We start from the raw sequence: 15,632 nt of genomic DNA, 5'->3' as shown, positions 1-15,632 counted from the left end.
TGGAGCTTCTGGTGAAACTAGAGAAACCGTGTTGTCCTGTGGATGGCTGGCCACTGCCCAGACCTGCCCGCCCCGATAAGCATTTTGTGCATAGACCATCCCTGGCTCAGAAGGTCGGAGGGGGCACCACAGCCGTAGCTGCTCCAGAGCGTCCCGGGGTGTGGTCCCCAGACCCCTGCAAGGCATCGTCTCCATAGACTCCAGGTCTCCCTCAGACCCACTGACTCAGAGCTGTTTTGCAGGGGAGACGGTGGGAGGGCCTCTGGAATCAGCATTTTAAGCAAGTGCTCCGGGGGGTCATGCACACTGCGTGGGTTTCCTGGGGCTGCCGTAACAGATGACCGTGAACGTGGCAGCTTAAAACCACAGAAGTAAATTCTGTCCCCATTTTGGAGGCCAGAAGTCCAACATCTGTTTTATTGTGTGGACCCAGGTGCCGGGGAGGCCAGGCTCCCTGCAGAGGCTCCTGGCGTCCTCCAGGTCCCCGTGGCGGCTGGCATCCGTGGCCTGTGGCTGCATCGCTCCAGCCTCTGTCCCCGTGGACACATTCGTTCTTCCTTGTTGTTGTCACGTCCCCCTCCTCCTGCGTCTCAGGAGGACACTCATGGTTGCATTTAGGGCCACGATAATCTCCCCGTTTCGGGAGCATTAACGTGATCATCTCTGTAAAAATCCTTTTTCAACCTGCTATTTACAGGTCCAGAGATTAGGTCCCCTGTCTTTGGGGGACCATTTTCCAGGCTGTCACATGCACTAAAGTTCAGAAATCCCTGATGGGCCTGCTGGTGGCTGCCGGAGGGCGCGGTGGGGGGATGGGTAGGACAGGTGCTGGGAGTGGGAGGCACAGACTTCCAGGGATGGGTGAGTCACGGGGCCGGGAAGTGCAGCACAGGGAACACAGGCGACAATACTATAATGATCGTTGTGCTGTGGGGGGAACGACCACGCTCACCATGGGGAGCACATGTATGGAATCGTCGAATCATTCCGTCTACACCTGCAACTGATAGAACATTGAGTGTCAACTACACTCCAACAGTAAAAATGAACAGAAAAATCACTGATGGGGTCTACACCCTTCCAGTAGACCAGGCCCAGGAAATTGGAGCCATGAGAAAGTCTCAGGTCACATTTCCCTTCTGGGAGGAGAGCTGTGAGTCTGAGCCCCGGGCCCTCCCTTCCAGCCCCACTTCCCCAGGAACAGCATCAGCTGACGGGTACTGAGCTCTTCTGAGCGACGCTCGAGCTCTGGCTTGTCACTTGCCCGGGCCTGTGAGGCGGGTCCTACTATTATCTTCCATTTTACAGAGGAGAAAATTAAGGGGAAGGGAGGTTGAATGACCTGCTTAAAGCAACAGAGCTAATTACTGGAGGAGCTGGGACAGAAACCCAAAACCTTCGTTCACACGTGGAGCAGCCTTCACGGGGGCTCACCCTGATCCGCCGGCTGGATCTCTGGTATCTCCAACCCCTAGCAGATTGGGAATGTTACTGAACTTTGCTGGAAGGGAAGCAGAACCCCCAGCCCCTTGCCCTTGTCCTGCTCAGAGCCACTGCCCCGGGTCCGGGGCAGACACTGGCCTAAGCTGCAGGACCGGTCTTCCCATCTTGGCCACGGAGGCCGAGGGCAGGGAAGCCGGCCTTGCCTAGGGTGGGGATGGCTGTGATCCCAACAGATTTCTTAGGGAGGGGACCCACGAGGTTCCCAGCCTCCTAATTGTTTGCTGAAGGGGAAGGTCGGGGAGATTCATTAACACCTCGGTACATATTTGCTCCTCTGTGACTCACTTCCCTCGGGAGCAGGTCCTTGGATAAAGGTTTACTGACGCCTCCCCTCCTGGTGGCAGGTGTCAGAGAGCCCTGTGTGGCTCTGCCCTCCCGTCTCTGCTCTGCCCTCCTGTCTCCCGTCTGCCCTGCGGAGCCCACAGCCATGTCAGGCCCCGCGGCCAGAGTAGCCCGGCAGCGGGCTGCAGCCAAAGGGCTTGGCTCCCACCAGAAAGCCGTGAAGTACTTGGGCCAGGACTTCGAGAGTCTGAGGCGGCAATGCTTGGACTCAGGGGTCCTCTTTAAGGACCCAGAGTTCCCTGCTTGCCCATCCGCCTTGGGCTACAAGGATCTGGGACCAGACTCTCCCCAAACCCAAGGCATCGTCTGGAAACGGCCCATGGTAAGTAGCCCAGCCGTTTGCTGAGTGTCAGACAGGACAGAGGACCTTTGTGTCTGCGGACAAATAGCTGAGGGAGAAATCACTCCTCCAGATCCTAAGTTCCTCGGTCCCATAGTTTAGAACAACGCCCCTGCCTTTAAAGCCTTTTCAGAGGCAGTGAGGGATGGAGGGAAGAGCACCCCTGGGCTTTGGAAGCAGGTAGGTTAGATTTGAACCCTAGCTGGGCCTGGGGGGTCTTGCTTGCATAGGTGACCTCTGTGAGCCTCAGCTTTCTCATCTGTGAAATGGTGCTCAAGGGCAGGGGTGGAGAACTGTCCTCTCCAAACCTCAGCCCGTGATCTTTTGCTCTGTGACCCTTGTCATGTGATCTGAGTTGTGGGAGCGGAGCCCCTCTACAGGATAAGTGTGAGACCAAATAATCAGGGGCTCTGTTCCATGTCCAGTGCACAAAACGAATCACAAGGGACCACACTCAGTGGCCCCTGGCCAGGCCCCTTTTGTCTTCTCGACCATGATGGGAAAGCTGAGCCATGGGACCTGTCTCCTCAGGGGTGGTGGAAGAGGGAGCATGAGGACAGAAGGGCTCTTCGGATGTGGTCAGGACCACCAGTCAGCTCTGGCTACCTCTGTCCCTTCGCCGCTCTTTCTGCCCAGTCTGCAGACAGTTCCCACGGCTGGAGGGACAATTCCCACCCTGCTCCCTGTAGCCCGCCACGCCCACCTTCCCGTCCTCCCCGAAACCTGTGCGGCTAGCCTGGGGTGTGGGCAAAAATCCGGGCTGGGAATCAGTTTTGTATTCTTGTTTCGAGAGTTGATTCAACAGACAGGTGTGTTTTGTGCCAGGGGCGGGCTGCGCACTGGTGGGGATGGTGGTCGGCGAGACGTGAGGACTGAGCTGTGGTCTCGGCTCTGATGGAGACGGTGGGGAGACAGGCGTGTGAGTCAAGCACGGACACCCCGGGAAGGAAGACGGAAGTGTTCCACGCTATCAGCCACAAGCCACGGGACCCCAGGGTGTCAGGAGGGTGTGCTCTGTGGACCTGGAGGACGCCAAGGGGCGTAGGGTGGGGAAGACGGGGATGAGGACGCTCCGCTTGGCCCTAATGAGGTCACTTGCTTCGTTGTGCCCTCCCTCCCCCCTCTGTCTCTCCTTCTCGCCTTCCTTCCCTTTCCTTCTTCTAATTGTGGTAAAACACATGAAACGTAAGACTTGCCATTGTAACTGGTATTAAGTGCGTGTTGAGAACATTACGCTGCAGCCATCCTATCACTGCCTCCAGACCATTTCTCATCTTGCAAAACGGAGCCTCTCTCCTCACTCAACACCGGCCCCCCGCTCCTCCCTCCCCCAGCTCCTGGGGCCGCGGCTCGACTTCCCGTCTCTGAAAGTCTCACTCAGCACGATGCCCTCCGGGTTTGTCCACGGGGTAGCAGGTGTCAAAATGTCCTTCCTTTCTAAGGCTGAAGACAATTCCATTGTATGCGTTCACCATATGCTTTTTAATCCCTTCGTTAATCAGGGGACATTTGGGTTGCTTCGACCTTTTGGCTCCCACGGATCATGCTTTTACAAAGACGGTGTTCAAATATCTCTTTGAGACCGTGCTTTCAATTCTTTTGGATGCATCCTCAGAAGTGGAATCACTAGATCATTTGGTGATTCTATTTTTGATGCTTTTTTAAAGAAACAAAATGTATTTTTTTGGGTTTCTTTTTAAAGAAAGTTTTTCTTTGAGTTCCAGTTATCATACAGTGTAATGTTAGTTTCAGATGTACAATGCAGTGATTCAGCACTTCCATCCATCACCCAGTGCTCATCACGACAGGTGCACCTCTTTACCTGTTTCCCCCGTCCCACACCCCCTCCCCTCTGGTTCTCTTTGTTGGCCTAGAGAGGACTCTTTTTTCCTTTTGCTTGGTTTTGTTGTGTTTCTTAAATACCACATATGAGTGAAGTCATATGCTATTTGTCTTTCTCGGATCGACTTACGTCAGTTACCATTATACTCTCTAGCCCCATCCAAGTCGTTGCAATGGCAAGATTTCATTCTTTTTTATGGCTAATATTCTGCTGTGTGCATATGTACACACACCACATCTCTATGCATTCATCAACAGATGGATACTTGGGCTGCTTCCATATCTAAGCTATCGTAGTTAAAGCTAGTAGATAGAACATCAGGGTGCATGCATTTCTTGAATTAGTATTTCTGTATTCTTTGGGTAAATACCCAGTAGTGCGATTACTGGATTGTAGGGTAGTTCTATTTTTAGCTTTTTCAGGACCCTCCATACTGTTTTCCAGAGTGGCCGCACCAGTTTGCATTCCCACCAACAGTGCACGAGGGTTCCCCTCTCTCCACATCCTCGCCAACACCTGTTGTTTCTTGTGTTGTTGATTTTAGCCATGCTGACCCGTGTGAGGTGGTGTCTCATTGTGGTTATGATTTGTGTTTCCCTGATGATCGGTGATGTTGAACATCTTCTCACCTGTCTGTTGGCCACCTGGATGTCTTTTTTGGAGAATTGTCTGTTCGAGTCATTTGCTCATGTTTAAATTTGGTTTTTGGTTTTTTTGTTTCACTGGCTGCGTTTGAGGGTGACGCCTGACTTTGCTGGTCTCAGGGCCTTCATACCAGCGACTCTGATGACCCTGCTTCCCACAAAGGCATTAACCTTGACCTGTCCTTAGGGGAAAGCAGATGGGATAGGCTAAATATGTATGTATAGATGCTTTCTCCCTCCTAATAATAGATGAAGCTTGCTACTTAGATGTTTTCTGAAATCATAAAATTTGGCATCCTGCCCCTTCCAGGTGTTTTGCCTATTTTTGGCCTTTTTTTTTTTTTAAGATTTAAAAAAATTTATTTGAGAGAGAGAGAGAAAGGGAGTGCCAGCAGAAGCAGGGGCAGAGGCAGAGGGAGAAGCAGACTCCCCGCTGAGCAGGTAGCCTGACATGGGACTCAATCCCAGGACCCTGGATCATGACCTGAGCCGAAGGCAGACACTTAACCCACTAAGCCACCTAGAGATGCCCCTATTTTTTTTTCTTTTTTTCCTATATTTAAGCTGCTAAATTGAAGTTCTGCTTGGGCTGTTATTCTAATGGTTGAAGACAGGTTTGCCCAGATTGAAGATCTTGGGGTCAAGCTTGGGTTCTCATGACTCTAAGGTGATTTTTCCCGCTGGCATTGGGCAAGAACAGCGGTGCTGTCGCAGACACCGTGGCGGCGAGGGAGACCAGGGGAGCTCTCCACAGGGTCTCCACACCCTCTCCATCCTCGGCTTCCCCATTGCGCCGGGTTCCTGTCCAGCCCGGGCCTGTGGTTTGAGGGATGCCCGGCTTGCATGGGCCCAAGTGCGGCCCAGTGGACGAGACTCTTCTTTGTGCCTTTCTGTCAGTGAGCAGTTTGTTGATCTGAAGGAGGAATGTAGAGCGGGGAGCAAGGTGAGGTCAGCTGCACCGTAAGGACCCAGGAAGCAGCCAGCCCAAGTTAAGGGAGATGTGGAGGGTGTGACCGTTGGGAGATTAGGGTTCGGATAAGGGGACGGGCCTTCATCAGGGGCTGCTGCCCTTCCTCCAGCCGCTGCCTCTGGACTAACGAGTTGGGGATTTTCAGTTCAGCCGTATTTGTGTGCAGGTCGTGACCTGCGGGAGCAGGAAGGCCCAGGCTGTGCACGTGTGTCCAGGGAAAGCACGGCCTGAGGAAGGCAGAAATCCCTCGTAACACCGGGGAGACAGAGTTGAGGCTGGAAGCTCCAATGGGGCCAGGCCCTGGAGGGACAGGAGTGTGGGGCAGCGATATGGCTGTAACCCGTGGCGATGGTGACCAAGGTGGCAGCAGCACGAGTGTCCAACCACGCTGGGCCAGAGCTCCAGGAATGGCCCCGGGGTGTGCAGTCACCGAGAACGTGCCGACCCGGTCACTTACTGCCTCGGACTCACACAATGCCCGGGGCTCCCCGTGCCCTGCGTCAGGGGCTGATACAGGCCTGAATCATTTGTGTTGGCGGCAAGTTCTGAGATCCTCACCTGTGTGGCAGTAAACACGATTACCGAGAAGACATGAGCTTGTTATGAAGGAGGAGAGATGGGGTGTGGGGAGGCCCGTCTCTCCCAAACTGCTCCGCCTGCCACTTTACCCCACGTCTCCCACCTGAGTGCGAGTCCCGGTGGGAAGTGGCCATGGGGAGGGCTTTCTGCAGCCCCTGAAGGACTCACGCAACCTGTGAGTCACTTCGCTTCTTGGTTGGTATTTCTGGGTGGAGGCGTTTTGAATTATGCTGACAGATGACTTGAGAAAAGGCACATCCCCTCTGCCCATAAGTCACTCCGTGCCATTCTGCCTATGACCTGTGAAAGTGCCACTAGCCCCCATGAACCACTCTGTCTCCCACACCAAACACAAGATTTTAGTAGAACTTGGTGGACCCGTCAGCTCTGAGTCTGTCGAACTGACATCTCGTGACCTGTGTGGTTGACTTGTGCGGCTCAGGGGAGCCAGCTGGGGGATCGTCATATTCTGTGGCTGGTGGTCGAAGCCAGGGCTTTGGGTGATGCCCCAGGAGGTGGGATTGTTCAGAGCGTTGGGGACCCTGGGGCAGGGCTCCCTGACTGAAGGGCAAGCAAAGCAGAGGAAGGAGAGGGTGACGGGGGAGGAGTATTTGGAGAGGTAGGATCGGTCAAGGGTGAGTAGGGATGCAGAAACTAAGGGAGGAGAGCTCCAGGAGGGGTGAGGAAGGAGGGGGCAGTGTCAGAGGTGGTTGGACAGTCAGCACCTGGGGCAAGAGAGCTCCTTCTGTGGTTACTGGCGAAGGGAGAAGCCAGAACGTGGGAGACTGATGGATGAACGGGTGATAGGAGGGGACAATGTTTTAAGAGAGTTTTTAAGGAACGAGATTCTGTGACACCCTGTTCGGTGCGTTCTCCTCCCTTCCTTCTCAATGAAGCAGCACTTCCTTTTGCAAATGAAATTTAATGTCATTTTTTTGTCCTTCCCTTTTTTTTTTTTAGATTTTATTTATTTATTTGACACAGAGAGGGGCGCCTGGGTGGCACAGCGGTTAAGCGTCTGCCTTCGGCTCAGGGGGTGATCCTGGCGTTCCAGGATCGAGCCCCACATCAGGCTCCTCCGCTGGGAACCTGCCTCTTCCTCTCCCACTCCCCCTGCTTGTGTTCCCTCCCTCGCTGGCTGTCTCTATCTCTGTCAAATAAATAAATAAAATCTTAAAAAAAAAAAAGATTTATTTGACACACGGAGAGAGAGAGCAAACACAAGCAGGGGGAGGGGCAGAGGCCGAGGTACAGGAAGGCTCCCCGCTGAGCAGGGAGCCCAATGTGGGGCTTGCTCCCCAGACCCTGAGATCATGACCTGAGCTGAAGACAGACGCCCAACCAACGGAGCCACCCAGGTGCTCCTGTCCCTCCCTTTTTAATTATTAATTTCCCAAATCTCTCCACCTTCAGAATTTGCCCTTTGAGAACACCTAGCTTGGGTGACGCCAGGTCTCCGTCTAAATTGCCGCTGAAGATCACAAAAGTGGGAAACAAACAAATAGAATGGAAGGTCTGCCCCCAGAGGGCTGGCTGAAGAGCTAGCAGAACTTAGGATAAAATTCTAAGGCTGGGTCTGTGCTAAGAAAGGATGTACAAGACATTTGTGATAAAAACAGGTGCACGTGTCAATGTGTTTTTATGGGAACTGACAGTTTCTGGAAGAATACATAGGAAATGGGAACAGCGAGGAATCTGAACGCAAGATTTTCTGTTTCACGGCATTATTTACTTAGACATTTTTTTAAACTTATGTGCATATATTACTTTTCAACAAAACATAAGTGAATGAATTTTTTTAATACTTGGAGGAAAAGAAAGCCAGCCCAAAGGCACTGTTTTCCCGCCCACTTAGGCAGGAGCTAGCGGCGTCATGCGGGGCTGTGGGGCTGTCCCCACAGGGCCCACCGCGCATGGCACAAGGCAGGATCCCAGTTCTGGGTGCCAGCTTCCCTGTGCGTCCTTATGCACCTGCAGACGGTCACACCCAGGGGCGTCTTTTTACCTTGAGGACACATGCTTGCCCCTGACCATCTGCCTGGAGGCTAGCCAGACAACCGCCCATCCTTCTGCTCGGAGACCCTGCCTTTCTAACAGACGGACGTGTGTCCTCTCCCATCCAGACAGCCTCCCAGACGTACCCCCTCCTGGGCGTTTCTCTCCTTCCCCCTTTGTGCACGAGCCCACACCCGTTGTTATACGCTCGGCTTTTCTCTGACTTTTCCGTCAGGTCAGTCCAGGTTTCCCACGCAGGCTGGACACACCTCAAGTGTGAGGCCCGTTCCCTTCTTCCCTTCCCCACGTTGCCCTCATGCCTGCCTGCCCTGTGCGGGGGTGCTGTGCGCGGAGTAGGCTCGGCAATTCTGCTGGGTAAACGGGGAGGAAAGTGCCGGGCTGGACCCCAGCAGCGCCCCAGGGCTGGGGCCACCCTGACGGGTGTGAGTGGACGGAACACACCCTGACACCTCAGTGTCTCCATCAGCTCCGGGGGCCATCATTCACGTGCTCAGGCAGTTAATGGGCGTGCGTACCATTCAGTTAGCACGTGCAACACTGACCTAATCCTCTCGGTGTAAATAGGGGTGTCGTCTGAGCATGAGGTCATATTTCAGCACCTTAGTGCCTCCGCCTCTGCCCCCGTCTCCCACCGCCATTCATACCCACGCTTGGCGTGGCCTGCACAGTAACATAGACACCGGTGGAGGGTGAGGAGGAGGGCTGTGGCTGCTGCCCTGTATCCCTGCCCTGCAACCCCGCCCTGCACCCCTGCTCTGCACCCCTGCCCTGAACCCCTGACCTGAATCCCGGCCCTGCACCTCTGTCCTGCACCCTTCCTCTTCATCCCTTGTTGCCTTCTCCATTCACTGGGCTGCAGGGTCTTCAGCAGGGACACACAGTAGGTGGCCTGGTCTCCTCCCATCTCGACTCTGACCGTGGAGCTCCCTGACCCTGGCTACCACCAGCACTGGGCCCCTTATGACTTGTGTTTTGTCCCCTTTGCTTTCAGGAATTGTGCCCCAGCCCCCAGTTTATCGTGGGTGGAGCCACGCGCACAGACATCTGTCAGGGGAGCCTAGGTGAGTCACTGTCACTGGGGACTATTTGCGGGCGAGGGCGGCTGTGTGTGTGTGTAATGAATAACGGGACTTGACATCACATCTGTGGTGTTGCATGTGGGTCTGTGTTTCTGAGACAGTGCTCCTTGCATGGGTCTGTGATACTGGCACCGTGGCTCCCCCCGGAGATCTCCGTGGGACACTGAACCCCTTCCATGCAGGAGTAACGGGCCAGGATTGTAGGCGCACTGTGGACAGCTGTGCTGTGCGGTGCTTTGAAGGTCAGTGCCTGTAAAAGGACACAATCCGCCGGAAGGAGTGGCCACGTCCACATGATTGTGGGCTGTCCCAGGAGATGCTTTAAAAGGAGTAAGAAAACCAGAATCCCATGCTGCAGCTGAGCTCTCTTTCAGAGCCGGGCACCCCCTTCCCTCCCGCGATGGCGGCAGGACCGGACCTGGAGACGCAGGCAACCAGGAGACAATCCCACCTGTGAAAGGCAGCGAAGCAAACAGGAGCTCAGCATCCACACAGACCCCAAAACCCTTTCCCTTCAGGAGGGTCCCCTCCTTCCTTTTCCTCCTCGTTCCAGCCAAGAAAACCAGTTCTCCTCAGCCTGCTGGAAGCCTTGATGAATTTGAAATTCACGGGCATTTTATTCCAAATGCTTCCCACGTTCTGACCTTAACAAGCGCGGCTACCAGATACCCCCTCGGCCGGAACTCACGGGGCCTGAGTGCAGAGCCTTGGGAATGTTCTGGGCGTCCCCACGGGTGTGCGCCCGCTGCCCAGAGCCATGGCTGCTGTGTCCCAAGCCCTTGTGCCATTCGAGCTGTTTGTGCGGGAGCTTGGGGGTGGGGCAGTGTCCTGCCCCTTCTCCTTCTGCCTTTTCACTTGGAGCTCAATGTTTAACCTAATTAGCATGTGTCTCAGGGAAACACAGCTCTGAGCGGATGCTTTTAACGGCTTCTTGTTATAGGTGCTTTAACTTTGGAAAAGCTATTTAGTAAGTGCCTTTTAATCGTCGTCGGCTTGAACAGAGGTTCCCTTGAATAGTTTTAAGCAAGGAGGAGTGAGGGCTTCCAGAGGAGGCCCGGGTGTTGCCATGGTGAGCGCGTGCAGCAGGCCGGGGCCACAAATGGACCCAACGCTCTCGGAATCCAGCTCGAGGGAAGCAAGTGGGGCCGCCAGCAGGTGACCGGGAGTGAGCCCAGCTGCACGGTGGCTTTTTGTGTGAACAGAGCAGAAGGGGGCTGAGGGCCTGTCACTGGGAGCATGGCTTGGCAGGTGGAAAGGTGGCTGCCCCTGGGTGCGGGGTGGGGGGGGGCAAGTCAGAGCAACCGTGAGACAGCCGGGCCGCCCCACGAGGGGCGGGGAGGCTCCCCGTCAGAGGAGCGATGCCAGGCGCCACTCGGGAGATAGGGAGTGCCGCCAACAATGTCTGTTCAGAGCTCTAGAGTCTGACACCACACAGCGGGGTCTGCTCCGGGGTTAAAACATTTTTATTACTCTTGCTTACAGTTTTTTTATTACTATTTTGAATACACGCTGCTCACGAGTTAAAACACTCGGAAGGTGTGCCGTGACGAGTCGGCTTCCCACCTCCCCTCCTCCCCTGCTCGCTGCCCTGTGATCGCTTTTCTGTCCTTTCAGCAAATTCAAGCAAATCCAAATTCTCATTTTTCTTGTCAATGCTTTCTTGCATCGGAGGCAGCAAACTGTGGACGCTGCTTGGGATCTGCAATTGTTCTCGTTCCTCTTAACAAAGAGTGGTGTTGATCCGCACTGCTCTGTCCCTCGTCCTGTCAGCTAAGGCTGCCACGGAGCTGTTTGTCTCTTTTGCTGTTGCAACAAACGTTGCGGCGAACGAACGCCATCCCGTTGCGCGGGGGTGGTGGTCATCGCGCTGCGGGACTGGCGGCCATCCATCTCCCCCCTGCTCAGCCGGGCCGTCATCCCGGAGGCAGGAGCCCCTTGGCAACCGTCTGAAGTCATGTTCACCCAGAGCCTGGGGCCTGGCTTCCTTCGGAGACATAATTTTAGGAAAATAAAGCCTGGGAAGTCTGTCATACTGAAGACTCGACTGCTCCAAGCAGCTGGGTGGAGAATGGGGATCATGCCTTCTTGTTGGGTCGCGAGGCCTCTACGGGAGTGCGGTGTGGCTTCAGCTCCACACCAGGAATTACGTGGATGGATGTGTTTCGGTAAACAGCCGCCAAACCCAAGCCCCCGGATCCACAGGGTTGGCGCTGACAAGGAGAAGCCTATGGTCCCAGTCTCTCTGTGCTCCGTCTTCTTGGGGGACCCCCAGCTCACCCCATCGGTTCTGCCTTCTTAGATGTGAGGAAAGCTCAGGACTCGGTGATGGGGTAGGGCTAGGTGCATGATTCCCCGGGGACGCGTCCCCTGATGCTTGTGGCCCCACATTGTGCCTTTGCCCTGCAGGCCAGCCCATGTGTGTGCCCACCACCTCCAGGCCCCTGCAGCAGCTGATGTAGACAGAGTACGTATGAAGCACACTCCTTTGGCTTAGTGCCCCTCACGTGGGAAGTCACGGCTGCTCATCAGCTACGACGTCTCTGGTCACTGGCCTTTGAAGCCTAGCCCCAGTAGCTTAGGGAAAAAGGGGGGACTTTATTGGCTCATCCAAGTAGACCATGAAAAGTGGTGGGGCAGCCTTGCCCTTGGGAAGCCTGGATCCAGGGATCGAAATGTTCCCAGAGCTTTGTCTGCTGACTCTCCCCTCTGCTGGTCTCTCTGGGGCGATCTCCTTCCATGGCAGGTAGTCTCCGCATCCCCAGAGCAGGACGCGTGACCACCCGCCACCATCCTGGCCACAGCAGGAACCAGCTTTGGTCTTACAAACCTCAGAAAATGGCTCCGACGTGCTGGTCTGAGGCTCAGTTATTTCAGGGAAGGCCTGCCGTATGGTTGGCCCAGCCTAGGTCCCAGACTCAGTCCTAGGACTTTGAGGATCCCCCTGAAAATGCAGGGAGGGGCAGCGTCAGAAGAAGGGACAGAAAACATGCCTTAACATGTAGGGAGGGTGGAGGGGACTCGGGTCTGTGCTACCCTGCAGTGCTCCTGGAAACGCCTCCCCCGAGGGCCCCCCTTTTCTCTCTTCGGGACCCCCTAGCAACAGTGCCCAGCTCAGTGCCCCGAGTGGAATGGTCACACATGGGGAGACTTGCCTGTGCCCCCTTGCTTGGCTGTCACAGCTGTCAAACCCCGCTTGCCAGGGGTAGTGATGGGAAGTGAGCTGACCCCCAGCTCTGTCGGGGGTGCCGGTGTTAGTGACCCTGGGGTCTTGTGTGCTCCGTGGGCCGCCTGGCCCGCACACCTCTGAAATCCGTGGCCGGGCTTGGGGACCATTTACCGAGCTCTTGATGGATTGCCCTGAACCCTTCGGGTTATGGCATCATAAATCATGTGAAAACAGCTGCCTTTCTGACATCCTGCTTTCCCACTGGCTTTCGCCCTTCCGCTCGGCCCTGAGCTGTGCTGACTGTCCTCGTCATGCTTTTCAGAGAAACCCTGTGACTTTGTGTGAGGGACTGGAATGTCCACGGAAGCTTCCGCTCAGGACACTCGGGGTGCAGACACTGCTGACTTACTCTTGCCACTGGCCCCACGCACTGCCCCACCTGCACCAGTGCTGCCACCAGGGGCCATGTGGTCGGGAGCAGATGACCATGATCTCAGGGTGAACAGGAGCCATGGACGCCAGAGGCCGTGTCCAAGCTGGAGCCATGTGTCTCAGTGTCTCACGTGTCTTGCGGGTGGAGCCCGGGGAAGAGGGCAGAGTGGTGTCCATGGGAGGGAGGCTGGTCACCGAGGAGGCCGGGACTGTGGTGCAGGGCCCAGGGAACCCAGTCCAGCTGCTGTCTCCAGGATCGGAAATGATCAGCTTTGCCTCTGCAGGGGTGCAGGCAGGGGTGAGGCCTGGCGTTGGCATGGCTTGGAGGGAAGGAAGAATGGTGTAACGATGGGGCTCGGAGGGCCTGTAGGAGGTCAAGAGGTCACCTGGCATCGCGCGGCGGATGTAGGATGTAGGAGGCCTTCATATGCAGGCACAGGACGGAACATCCTGCAATGCACAGGACAGCCCCCCGCCCAGGCATTATGCAGCTTGAGCATCAGCTGGTTTCAGAGATCCCGCTGTAGCTGGATTCACTCATGTTCCAGGACCTTATTCACTAAGGCAGTAACTCTAAGATCCGAATCTGGTTCTAGTGTTATAGCTGTTTTCTCTCCCCGTTAGCGCCATCAATTGCACAGCGGTTAAATCCTAAGATCAGCTCCCTAGTCAGCACGACAGGAGTTTTCCAATCCCTGCTGACACTTTGCTACGGACGAAGTTTCCTTCAGTTAGCACTTTATGCTGGGGTCCGTGAGACATCTGCAGCCCACTGCCCGCCTCCGGTGAGCTGTCAGTGTAGCCGGTGAGCTGGGGGTGTCGGCCAAGCAGGAGGACCCACAAGTGTGCGGTGTTTTAACGGCAGCCAGAGGCACAATGAAACGGGAGGCCGGAAGGCACCCTGTGGTGGAAGAGGGGGGAGGCCCCGGGGATGGCTTGGCACCCGTGTCAGAGCCGAGCAGCGCCTGCTTGTGAGCCCTGAGCAGGCAGAGGAGGCCTCAGCCACTGTCAAATGCTGAAGGTGAATTTTTACAAACAAGCCCACGTGAGCAGGTCAGCATCTGTGTCGGGTTCAGACGTGTGGTCAGCACAGCCTTGCTTGCTCCCCTGGACCGTTCTCTGCCCACCGCCTCTCGCTGACAGTGAGTGGGAGGGAAGAGCAAGCCAGCCAATCACAGGCGTGGCCCATCTCTTTTGGATAAATATTCATTCAATCGCCCTTTTTGGGTGGTTTCTTGCTTCTTAAAGCCTGGCCCCTCTCCAGCCTCCCCAAGACGGTGCCTGAATACGAGGAAGGCCAGAGGTCCTCTGGGCGACCCCAGCAGGTGTCCTGTGATCCCACTCAGTTCTGATGCGCTGTCTGCCTGGAGAGGGTGTGAGCCCCACAGGCTAAGGGCTCAGCCCCTTGAGACTGTCCCCCCATGTCTCAGACCCCAGGCTCCTGTGCCCATTGTCATCCATGCTTCTGACCCATCAGCTGTAGCTGGAGGGCCCCACAACCCCTTCTTGAGCCCCCAGAACTCAGAGAAACATCTTACTCACTAGAGCATGGGTTCCTAGAGCATGGGTTCCTAGCCGAGGATACAGCTTGGCAACAACCAGATGGAGGAGAGGCATAGGGTGAGGTCTGGGGAAGAGGCTTCCACGCTCCCTTAGGGGTACTGATTGCCCCAAATCTGCACGTGTGTACGAGGCTGGGGGCTCTCTGAGCCCCGGCCTCTGGGTGTTTATGGAGGTTTCATGACAGAGGCCTGATGGACTTGCTGGTGGTGGGTTCCTGGGTCAGGGGGTGGGGGTGGCACTGAAGGGTCCAAGCCACTCATCCTGGGTTGGTTCCCCTGGCAACCAGTTGGGTCACCTAGGGGTTTTCCAAAGCCACCGCATTAACATAGCAAAAGAACTGTGCTTTCTCCCACTGTGTAGAAAGCAGCTGCCTAAGGCTGCAGGAGCTCTGAGCCTAGAAACAGGTCTAAGACCCAGCCTGTGTTTGTTATTATAAATCACAGCCTCACAGCCGGCTGGTGCTTGTGCTGGAGCGGTCCTCAGGGTCCCAGCTGGCCCCAGGGGGGCGCAAATTGTGCAGGGTCAGCCCGTTCACTGCCCCCCCGGGGGGGGGGCTCCCAGGCTGAGCCTGCGGCCACCACAGCTCCAGGTGGGATGGACCTGCCCTGTTCTCCTGCCCTCAGCAGCATAGGAATCCCTGGGGCTGCCATCTACCCTCCTCTCTGCCTCCAGGCTCTGTGTTGTCACCGTCATCCTGCTCCTGGGGTCCCCCAGTGGCAGGCAGAGCATGAATGCCGTCTGCTTTGGCTTCATCTTCAACCTAGCCTCGGCTTTACTATTGTTCCTGCTCCTGCCACTGATCAGCCTCATGAAGGGACTACTGCAGCAGCCCCAGCACCTGACCTGTTCTCTGTCCCTGCTTCCCTTCCTGGTCCTTCTGCTGGTGGCCCAGGGGCAGCTCTCCTTCTCCCTTTGGTGTTTGGGAAGCGCCCATAAGCTGGAGGCTGAGTTCTTGCTACCTACCGTTTATAATAACACTAGGTGTTCAGACCAAAAGGGAATTTCTGATTTAGTAATTTCTGTGCTAAGAATGCCTGACTCAGGATGACTATCTCTTTGTGGACTGAAAACCAGAGCCCCTCATTGTTAGGGTTGGGGTCTGTTTGCTATTTGCTGGAAGCCCTGAGGCCTATGGGTGGAGGGGGTGGAGGGGGG

At 55.6% G+C, this 15,632-nt stretch overlaps 1 protein-coding gene across 1 annotated transcript in view; it reads left to right on the top strand.

The window, feature by feature from the left end:
• The first annotated feature begins 1,930 nt into the window (after nucleotides 1–1,930).
• The window catches only part of LOC100477656 (calpain-8), a 35,524-nt gene continuing 21,822 nt past the window's right edge, over nucleotides 1,931–15,632 (top strand). The window contains 2 exon segments of the mRNA XM_034667628.1: nucleotides 1,931–2,167; nucleotides 9,229–9,298. Coding sequence (XP_034523519.1) covers nucleotides 1,931–2,167; nucleotides 9,229–9,298 — 307 coding nt within the window.

Source organism: Ailuropoda melanoleuca, chromosome 8, assembly GCF_002007445.2.
Source record: "Ailuropoda melanoleuca isolate Jingjing chromosome 8, ASM200744v2, whole genome shotgun sequence".
In the NCBI taxonomy this organism is placed as follows: domain Eukaryota; kingdom Metazoa; phylum Chordata; class Mammalia; order Carnivora; family Ursidae; genus Ailuropoda; species Ailuropoda melanoleuca.
Note: the sequence above shows the minus strand (reverse complement) of the source record. Positions and strands in the feature narration are given on the sequence as shown.